An 11,881-nucleotide genomic window follows, 5' to 3' on the forward strand; every position below is an offset into this window, starting at 1 on the left:
CTGTATAGAATAAGGATTTTTTTTTTACAAAAATAATTGGCGATCGCAACGCTCGAATACGCCATCTGGGGAGAGACCGGTTTCATGCCTTTGGCCCTTCTCCCTTCCCTCTCCTCCTCTTTTCAGTTGTATAGGAATGTACTACGATATTTTCCCTTTTCTTAATATTTTTTCTTTTTATTTAATAAAAATATTTTTTAAACTTTCCGTGATGCTTTTCTTTAGAACTATGTTTTATATAGCTTTCAGTTTCATGTAGTTTTTCAACTTAAAAGATTTTAATCTATATAAAAATCAAGAGAGAAACTGACGTACTTCCTTCCTCTATGATTCTCCACACGCTGGTGAAATGTTGCCATAGGTAGAGAGTTCTGATCTGCGCCACCTACAGCCCATTTCGATCGCCAATTATCTCATTTGAACGAAAAACTTAACAACAAATCAACTTAAAAGAGACATGACATTACTTCGCAGCCACTGCTAAAATTAAATACGCAAATCTTATTGGTTAATTTTATTATCGTTATCGCTTAATTGTCGTTTATGGTTACTAGATTTGTTGCTTCAGCCTTTTATGAAGGTGTACTTGAATTGATTCTGGAGTAAAAAAATTCCTGCCGTATTTTCTTCCCATTTGATCGGGAACTTATATATATTTTTTAACCGTCGTAGTACAGCCTACACAATAACGATATGGATGGTGTTTTCTACACTAGGGAGCGTAGCAAGTTCTTTACTGCCTATTCTTTCGGGTTTTTTTTTCTGTGTTTTTGAACCATTTGGCTCCCAACGTGATCATTGTGTTTTAACAAACGCGCTTAGATAAGTTTTTCTTTTCAAAATCATATTGCGAGGCCTTTGGAGCCATTTAAAAAATATCACACGTGAGGACAATTGTTTTGACCATTCATGACTCTAATCTGATTCACACATTCTATTTTAAGAGATAATCTTATAACTTAGTCGTGAAATGGTTCTCATGTGATTTTTAAGGCATCAAAGTTGTAATCAAGTGGCAACATAGTTTCTCAGGGACTTAATTCCCGGTAAAATATATTTATGACTACCAAGTGAAAAAAATCGCAATAAATTGTCAAGAAGACTTTTATGTGATACCACAAGACAGAATAACATCAAAGTCACATTATGATATGGATGTTTCTGGAGCACAATTAAAAGCATTTTTACTTTCTCTAAATTTATTTGGTGGACGTGGCTAGTCTGTAATTTTAAAAATAAACGACATGCCGTTAAAAGATTTTTTCTACAGATTAAAAGCAATTTTAAAATTATATATATATATATATATATATATATATATATATATATATATATATATATATATATATATATATATATATATATATATATATATATATATATATATATATATATATATATATATATGAAAAAAGGGGTAAAAAATAAAAATAACGAAAAACCGGAAAAAAGGCAAAAAATTTGAAAAAATCTGGAAAATAGAAGATATAATCTTTTCATCAGCTCACACGATTATATCCAAAAAAAAGAGTGCTTTCTAATATTGCATCAATATGAGATTGTATTGATTGTCACACTATTGTATTGATATATTTTGTTTCGGCTATATTGATACAATATTAGAAAGCACTCTTTTTTGCGGATATTATCATGTGAGCTGATAAAAAGATTATATCTTTTATTTTCTGGATTTATTAATTTTTTTTAAATTTTTGTCTTTTTTTCCGGTTTTTTGTTATTTTTAATATTATTTTTCCTTTTTTCCCCTTTTTTCATTGTTCTGTAATTTTTCCCTTGTTTTCTATACATTTTGAACTTATTTTATGAGTTCTATTTACTTACAGCTTATGCGCAATAAATAAAACTTATTTTTCTTAATTTTCTTCTTGTTTTTTGCTTTTATTATATATGTATATATTAATCAGGAACCAACATATATTGTTGGTCTCAACTTATATTCCATCAAAAACCATCTTAATTCCTGATGGTACCATTAAGTCTGACCATCACCTCATGTTGGGAATTGGAACTAATTTATGTTGGGCCAACATAGACAAAACCGACATAGTTTAATGGTGTTTTTCAATAGTCAAACAAAAAGTCCATCAAGAACTAACATGGTTTGATGGTACAACGAAAAAATTTATCAGGAGCCAACATATTTTGATGGTATTGTTCAATGGTCCAACAAAAAAAAAAAGTCTATCAAAAACCAACATGGTTTGATGGTACTTTCTGATGGTCCAGCACAAAAATTAATCAGGAACCAACATATTTTGTTGGTTTCCAACTTATATTCCATCAAAAACCAGCTTAATTTCTGCTGCCACCATCAAGACTGACCGTCACCCCATGTTGACGTGAGAAAAACGAGAAGAAAAAATCGCATGTGAACGGGAGTTTAATTGCAGACTTTTTCGTGGTTACATATTTACCAACAATCTCTGATTTTCACTCGCATGCGAAAAAATAACAGATAGTGAGAATGATCCTTTACTCTCTATCCCTGGATATTAACCCTCTGATTCCGATCGAGTCCTAGAATTTGTGTCCCTTCATTACGGGAGTTTTCTGAAAGCAGTTTCTATGATTGAACTCGTCCAAAACTATCTTCCTGTGAAGGGTTGAGGAGGGGTCATCGTTTTCTCGCAGTTGAGTATTCAAAATCACTCATGCGGCAAAGGAGGGGAATTGTTGACAAATTAGAACATTTACATGAAATATAAGTTTTCCGAAAATAAAAGTTTAGCACCTTATTGGCGATTTTCAAGTAGAGGAGTAATAAATTATACTTTAATTTTTTTCTTTCTTTTATTTATTTCGTTCTTTTTTCCTTTTTTTCTATTCTTTCGAAATTTTAAATAAGAGAGGAAGACTCTTTTGATAAGTGCCGAATATTCAAATTATCTCATCCGTTTAATTTTTGTATAAGTACAGCGATTTATTAATTTTATTTAATGTAACATGGTTTATGAAATCTAATATTATGATTGCGTTATCTTTAAATTTATTTCTTAAATAAAGAAATTAATACTAAACGGTTCCGAGTTATATTTTAGTAAATTTAAGAGTATTAGCTTTTAAAATAAATCAATAATAAGAAACGGCTTCTGAAACATATCTTTCATTTTATTAAGTGTCCTGGCCGAAAATAAAAATTAAGATGCATGCAATATAATTGTTCACGACTTGCTTCTTAATTCAAATCAACAGTGTTCAAATTGACAGGATTTGTAATCATAATTACTTTGTAATAACGTTACTAAAGAATACAGTTGAATAAAAATATAAAAATTATAATAGTAATTATTATTCTTGTATGTTCATAAATCAGTCATTCATATGTAGCGGGATTGATATAATTAAAAGTATTTCTTTAGAATAAATTATTTTTATAGATTGTCATAATTATAAAGAGTAAAATCTACTTACTGAAGTTAAAAAAGTTTTTTTATAATTTCGACAGTAATTTATACTGAAATATAAAACATTTTAAGCATATTTATTTTGTGCGTTTTTTATTTTATTTTTCTCTGCATCTATATTTATATGGATCTATATTTATATACACCTATAACTATCAATTTATGAGTTTGTGTTTCGTATTAATTAGGACTGTTAGTGCATTTTAAAATTTGGACAGAAGATGAAAGAAACTAATCTACCACTCATCTTAAAAATTCTCTAAAAAATTTAATTACATCGTTCAAGAGTTTGAAAAATAGAATTTACTCATTGGTTTTACAGATACCTTTGCTATAAATTAAACAATAATTCAACAATTTTAAATATATGTATTTTTATAATATATATATATTTTAAAGATAAAACATCAGTAATGTTTGCTAGCTCATAGCTCTATTTAATTATAAAAAGTGTTTATTGCACGATATTTTCAAGTGTTATCTTTTAATGTCAGATAAACCCAATGATGAACAAAACTATGGTTGACTGCGTCTCGAAATTAGTAAGTTTTCCGAAATCGCATGTTTATTTTGTTCAAAGTTATACTTTTAAAATATTTTTCTATAATACAAAATAATTTAAAATCAATATAAGTGGAACAAAAAAAGAGATTATGTTCTGAAAGTCACAATAAATGAAGATATATATATATACATATATATATATATATATATATATATATATATATATATATATATATATATATATATATATATATATATATATATATATATATATATATATATATATATACAGTGGAGCATCGTTTATACGACGCCGAAGGGACCACCGAAAAACGTCGTATAAACGATAACGTCGTATAATCGATTTTTACTTCTAAAACTGAAACTAACTCTGTTTTCAGTTAATTTTAATGTTTAACGTGTTGATTTACATACATTTCTAAATTAGACAAAGCAAAACAAACAAATAACCAAAAAAGAAAAATTGCAGTGAGCAATTTGAGTGTATGTTACCTTTAATTATATTTTCTTGCTATTGGTCTCTACAATGCTTTGAATAGCGAGTTGAACTTACTGCTTTCTATGATGCAATTTTAGATTTAGACAAAAAAAATTTGAATATTGTTTCAGGAAATTCTAGTATTTTCTTTTAGGACATTTAATTTTTCCCAATTTTTCGTTAAAATGTTTTTTTTATTTTAAAAAAATTGAAAATAATGTGACTATAATATTTTTTGTAAACATTGCTCATTAACCTCACCCCTTTTGTTAGAAAAATGAGACCTCAAACTTCCTTCTTCTTCCTTTCGTAATACTTAATACTTTCGTAATTACTTCGCTTACGTAATACTTAAACCGAATATTTAGCCTTAGTCGTTACATTTAAAGCTAAGTTACATTAGCGGCTGATTTATAATCTAAGATTCAATTTTGATTAACAAAAAAAACTGTCTTTAGATACTAGGTTGATTTTCTAATAAATCTTTAAGTAAAGTAGAAAAGAAGGAAATGTGCAACGCGTTTTTCTACAATAGAGTGTGACAAAAGGTGTCATGTTATAGTGCTGCCTTTTCAGGAACACGGCTGGAATTCACCGTTTAGCTTAGGTAAAAGAGAACCGCTAAATATTCCCTGCTTCTGTTCTCAGAAAAGTTGAATGGGCTCTTCCCTCCATCTGTCTCTCTCTCTCCTGTCATATAGTCTAAGAGCAACTCAGTTTTAGAATTATCAGTTTCTTACCGAAACAGAGATAATATGATAGATAAAAAAATTAAAATAATCTAAATATAAATAAAAAAAATAGAAAGATGATTGGGAGAATAAAAGAAGAATCGGAATTTTAGCAATTTTTCTCGAATAGGAAAGATGGAAACGAATTTTAAAAAAATCGTTTCGGTGCTAAATATCTTTAATAAATTTTGACGCTTTATTGAGAATTGTTACAATACGAAATAAGATTATTAAATCTAATATTCAATTCCCTATATTATACACAGGCTACTCTATATAAAACATAAAAAGAAATGTTCATTTTATTTTATTTTATTTATTATTCACACTTATATATTTTTTGAAAAGGAAAGCTTCTAACATCTTTCCAGAAATATATAATGTTTTGAACATCTGGTGGAAATTTGACAATTGAAACATGTATAAGGCGTAACTTCTCTTTATATATATGATCATAGAAAATAAAAATAGTTTAAAAATAATTAGACTTTAAATTTTAAAAAAAAACTGAAAACAAATTTTGAAAGTAAAATAACCTAAAAGTCCAAGTCACAGGGAAATATTTTTTCCAAGATTTACGATGTTAATATTAAAAATAAAATATTATGTTCATAAATTTGGCATTATGTTTATAAATATTATGTTTAAAATGGGGCATCGAGGCAGATAAAGTTTTAAAAAATGTACGTATTTTAGAATCAAATACATAGTTAATGAAGCTCACGAGCTGTGTTTTGTCAGCGATGGCATGATCGCGGCAATATGGTCACTATTGCGCACAAACCACCTTTACTTCCTAGACAAGCTGCTACTTGGTACTCATCCCTCCAAAACTGGGTGGGTTTCCAGTCACCAGCCCGGATCAATAATATTACTATCATTAAAAATATTGCATTTTATTTTTTATTTCAAATCTAAAAAAATTAAAATGCTTTATTTGCTGAGAATTTTCAATTTTTAGATAATAGCGCATTTCGTTTTTATTATAGCAAAAGTTTATTACATAAAGCTGGTTAAATTTATTACATGAAGTTCCCCGGTATTAGAAATGTCATTTATTGCTACAGTAAATTTAAAATACTTACTGAGATGCGGAGAAAATTTAGTGCTTTCGTATTTGTCTTGATTCGTCCCTGTCTATATTGATTAATTATTTTTTTTATTAATTACAGATTCCACAGTCCTGGTAAAATAGAAATCCTTTTGTCCTAAGAGTTTTCTTAAAGCGAATGAAAATTACCTGAACTTAAACTTATATTTTAAGAATCATTTTATGATTAAGATGAATATGGTGTAATACTTTTTTTGTGTGGTTATTTTTTATATGTGGATACATTCCAAATGTTTAAGATTTCACTGTTGATAATTATTTTATTTTGATAATTATAAAAAGTAAGTTACTAAAACATTAATTTACTTAATTATTTCAAACCAGACCATATGTTATAATAAGGTCGTGTAAGTTTTACCCGAAATTTCAATTGGGAAAAACTTCAATCTTTCTTTCAACATAACAAAATTCCGTTTTTTTTCCCTATGAAATATGTAATAATCAAAGTAATATGTTCGCTAATGCTTAATGAGTTAGCACACGATTTCACTGTAAATGCAGAAGTATTTCCCTTTCTGTGATGCCGATAGCACACAAAGGGGAGTGGTGGATGGTATAACTCGGTTATAAGTGTCAAGAGCTATATTTTGTTGTATATTATTATCCTTTCAAGAACGTGTATTGTGTAGTTTTTACAATACTTATTTACTTGTTGACAGCCTGTTTAAAAATAATGATTCCGGTGAATTCTATAATATGATACAGGAAATGCTTTCGTATTGCAAGGAATTAGTTACTTTCTTCCATTCGCCATGCTTTTTCTTTCTAGTAATATTCTCTTGAAGTGCTTACTACAAGAACTCAAGAACAATAGATGGTTTATTTTTAATTCTATTTATTAATTTATTTTCAAATTCAATGTAATTGCAAAAAATATTTAATTTTTACGGAAACAGGGGAAGTAAGATGCAACAAATAACTAACGAGTTTTGTTTTCAAAATATTTAGGAAAATTCAAAAATTAATGAATTTATTTTCATGTTGATTTTTATTCCTTATATCTTGGTCTTACGATATAAAAGTCCATTCATTCTAAAAAACAAAAGCAAGAAAAACAACAAAAAAAACAGGTTTTTTCCTTTTAAATATTATACTTACACCTAATAATATGAATTGTGTGAATAAATAATTAAGCAGAAACAATTTTTTTCATAGTTTTATGTTTTCATTTTGATTTAATCCGTAATCGTTATAAATATTATGATTTGATAATGGCAAAAATGCTCTATATTTACCCATTTGTAACATCACTGATTGCTAACTTTAAAGTCAGTTTCGGTGGTTAATGTAATTTGTTGTTAAAAGTTCTTTTTCCCTTAAAAAAATCCTTTTTAATATATGTATTGGAGTTGTAACTGTTGTTTTCACAATTAAGCTGTTTTTACAGTAGGATGTTTTTTCCCAAATAATGAAAAATAATAATTAAGTAAATAACTAAAAAATAATAATTTACTACAAATTTGTGCAATCCATGTCCTGATTTCTTTTAAAAACTAAATTTAAGGATTATAAAATCAATCAATAAAATCAATCTGCTCAATTTATATATAATAAATTTTAATAACACTTATAATAAATTTTAAACATATTTCTTTATATAGTACTGATGCAAATGAATCCGCATTTGATTTAATTTTTTACCAAAAATAGTAATAATAATCACAGAATAGCCTGGAAATTACTTCGTTTTCTCTTTTAGTGCAAAAATAGTACTGTTGTAGCATGAATAATAGTACTGTTATTGTTCTCGTAACAAAATATTTCTAGATCTCAACCATGTTCTTAGTATACACTCAGAACTTCAAATTATTTATAATCGCGATAGTATGATGGTCAATCTGAATTCAAATTATGCTTCCTGTTCATTCGATATTGTTACTATTGATGCATGTTTTTCAAGAACTAAATGATTTCCACTGAGCTTTTAAAATTTGACTAATCAGGAATTCAAGCTGATCCAGACCAGATTAATTTTTAAATCACATTAAATTATCTACAAAAAGACCAAATTTACGAAAGGCTAACTTTTAATTGTGTATTAATATGAATATATTATATAATAAATAATAAATCATATTAAATTGTATGACTGAGTCTGTAATTATATGATTATATCAAGTTATTTATACTTTTTCTGGTACCCTGAGATGCTTACCGTGATTTAGCAAGCCTTGAATTTTAAAATTTTATGTCAAAAACATCTAACTTATAGTTAAAGAACAAGTTTTTTTTCCCCCTTCTATAGTGATTAGAAAGATTAGTCGAGAAGCTTTTTCGTATCAAATATTCGTGGATTTTAACTATTCTGGTTTTAAACAACTTTTATTTGATTCTGATTTTAAATAACTCTTATTAATTCTTCGCTGAAGGTTCGTTTGAAAAAACGCAGGTAAAATAATTTAAAAAATAACATCCCTTGTTCCGTTTAAATTTTTTGCTTTTAGTAAATCCGTAAATATAATATTAATAAATTTATTACATGCATTGAAAGAAAATAAATATAATATAAATATGAAGTAAAATAAAATGAAACTTTTATTAATATTTCGCGCCATATCTATTAATCATTATTTTCGTATTTCTATTAAACGTAAAAATCTTGAAAATTATAAAATTGTGTAAAGTTCTTATAATCAGATTTTTTGTTTAATATTTTGATGAATAAATCCTCGAATAATAAAAATTTAAAGAATCACTTATCTGATAAAATGGAAAGAAAATGAAGAAAAAATTTATTATTCAAAGAATCTTTATTATATTCTTTACCGAAAAACTATAAAAAGTTTTATAACAATTGAAATCTGTAAAAATTTAGGTAACTAAAACAATATAAAAGCACTGAATTTTTTTTTTTTTTAATATTATCATAAATTTTTTTTACTTTATTTATTTATTTGTTTTTAATGATAACAAAATGCGGATAAAAAAAATAAAACATTATTTGAAGTAGATTATTATCGAATAATCATAATCTTAGATTACATATTTTTAATAATGTTATTTAAGAAAAAAAAACATTGCTTAAGAAAAAGCTTCTTAGTTGTGCTTTACAAAATAGTTTTCAATGTAAGTAAAATGATAGTATTGGCGTTTTTCTTGAAGGCCAAATTTCAAAGCAAAAAGCAACCCATTCAGAAGAAACTTAGGGGATGGATAATAGTTTGAGTAATTGAAATAAACTGCCAACCCTTCTCTTTGTTCGTCCTCCCCTTAACTGACCCCCATTTCTTCCCCCACCCAAGAATCTTTTCTTCTACTCTCCCTACCCCAAAAAAACCAGACCGTCACGAAACGACACTTGCCGTAGTTTGCTTGTAAATGTCTTTTCATGACGCTTCGGATGCAAGGGGTTAAGGGAGCATTCGACCATGCTGATTGGGATATTCTCAAGACTATTATAAACCAACTAAATATCCCTTACAATGTCAAAGGTATAATTTTCAGCTTTTTGAACAACAGGACTGTAATTTATGAGGATCAAGAGGGAAACATTATTGATAAGCGCAATGTAAAGTTGGGTGTCCCTCAGGGTTCATCTTTAGGACCCATACTTTGGCTAATTTACGTGAACACCATTTTTAAACACGCTTCTCTCATCGATTTTAGTCCTTTCCCCGATTTTAACTATCAAGATTTTAATATCATTGTTTTTGCCGATGACGTCTTCATTCTTCTAAGACACAACATATTATATAGATTTGATCAACTAGCGACCCACGTTCTCACAGCAATGTCAGCCTGGGCCAGAGCACACAAGTTAACATTTAGCCAGGACAAAACAAAAATTATTGTCTTTAATAAAAACAATAAGAAAACTTCCCGAACTCCGCGCATCAAAATGGATCAGAGCTCCACAAACCTGAAGATTGTCAACAGTTTGAAATATCTTGGTGTGTTACTGGACCCAGGGCTGACATGGATTCCTCATCTCAACGAGGTTAAAGATAAAATCACGAATTTCAATCAAATGTCAAAAAGGGTCGCTAGAGCCACCTGGGGGTTAAGCCCATATATTCTCAAAAAGATATATCTCCAGGCCAGCGAGAAGATAATACTCTACGCCGCCAGTGTCTGGTATAGAAATACTAATAAAATAAATCAGAAACTTGCATCCATACAAAGAATACCGCTTCTCACAATCACAAAGTGCTATTCCACAGCAAGCACTGAATCTATCCAGATACTGGCGGGCATTAAACCTATTCATTTGAAGGTTATTGAGACAATCTTCAACAAACGCATTAAATGGGGCTTGAAAATAGATGACATTCTTCCCGTCATTCAAAGGACAGTTATTGATTCCATCTTGGAAAAAACGAACCTTACTACAAAAGCCCCAGTTCACCCTGCCACTCAACTCGCTGTGCCTTGGGGATATAACTCTCCAGATAATAATGGTTTAGAAATATATACGGATGGCTCCAGGATGGAGGTCAAACCTCAACACTTCAGGACAGGTTTCGGAGTAATCATAAAGTGTAATGGCATCACTATTGCCAAGACCTCCTCCAGAGCATCCGATTATTGCTCAGTTTTTGAGGCCGAGCTGATGGCGATCAGAGAAGCAATAAATTATGCAGCAAAACAGGAAGAACAAACTACAATTTATACAGATTCACTCTCCTCATTGCACGCACTGGCTGACCCCACACATAAAAATACGATTGTTCATGACATAAAACATGCTTGGAGACAGAGTATCTCACTGAATTGGATTAAAGCACACGCGGGGCATGCCGGCAATGAGGAGGCGGACCAACTAGCCAAAGAAGCCATCAGACTTGACTCCATAGAAAATACTACCTGGCTGACCCCCATTCAGATCAAATCTATAATCAACAACCATATTATGGCTCAGTGGAAATTGGACTGGACCAACAGTACAAAAGGACGGCAGACTTACAAATTTTTTAAGGATCCAAAAACTACAAGAATGAAGGCAAACTTTTATATTAATCAGTTCTTAACCGGCCACGGCGTGTTTGGCACACACCAAGCAAGATTTTTCGGGAAATCTTCAACATGTACTTATTGCAACTCACAACAAGACATCCATCACCTAATTTTTCAATGTCCTAAATTTCAAACACGACGAGGCAACAATTTTCACAACAAAACAGAACACCAGATTTACTCTAACCTGACCTGCAGATCAATCATCAAAGACATTATCAAAACAACTTTGGAAGATACATTAAACCCACTGTAAATTTACTAACTCTGGCCGTCCAACTACCATATGGATCAGCGTTTCCATATCCCCTGAGTCAACTCTAATTATCTCGCTTTAATTACCTCATCGCTGGAGACTCTGGTTCGGCGATTTTGACTTTTAGCCGGGATGACTATCCTTAAAACTGGACTTATAGTGACTTTAAAAAAAAAAAAAAAAATTTTTTTTTAAATCTCATGGTGTTCTTAGGTAGGATTTGAACTGTCCTCGTCATTCACACCATTTTAATCCACTTTTACTATTTAAACACTATTTTGATGATTTTACTACCTGTAACTCGATTAATTGTTTCCTTAATAGGCAATTTGCCCTATGATTAGTTTTTAAATTTTGTGCCTTTAATATTCTGACTAATTGTAGATAACTAATTTTGTTCAA

At 29.3% G+C, this 11,881-nt stretch overlaps 1 protein-coding gene across 1 annotated transcript; it reads left to right on the forward strand.

The window, feature by feature from the left end:
- The first annotated feature begins 9,598 nt into the window (after positions 1–9,598).
- On the forward strand, positions 9,599–11,657 carry LOC139425207 (uncharacterized). The gene has a single exon (XM_087168696.1). The coding sequence runs from the start codon at positions 9,599–9,601 to the stop codon at positions 11,477–11,479; it is 1,881 nt and encodes a 626-aa protein (XP_087024822.1). The 3' UTR covers positions 11,480–11,657.
- Positions 11,658–11,881: the final 224 nt, after the last annotated feature.

Source organism: Parasteatoda tepidariorum, chromosome 7, assembly GCF_982258835.1.
Source record: "Parasteatoda tepidariorum strain Cologne lab strain chromosome 7, Ptep-v5.0, whole genome shotgun sequence".
NCBI classification, from domain to species: domain Eukaryota; kingdom Metazoa; phylum Arthropoda; class Arachnida; order Araneae; family Theridiidae; genus Parasteatoda; species Parasteatoda tepidariorum.

Bases quoted from the DNA above. Each gene is read 5' to 3' on its own strand.
- LOC139425207 (XM_087168696.1), top strand. From the start codon at position 9,599: ATGACGCTTCGGATGCAAGGGGTTAAGGGAGCATTCGACCATGCTGAT.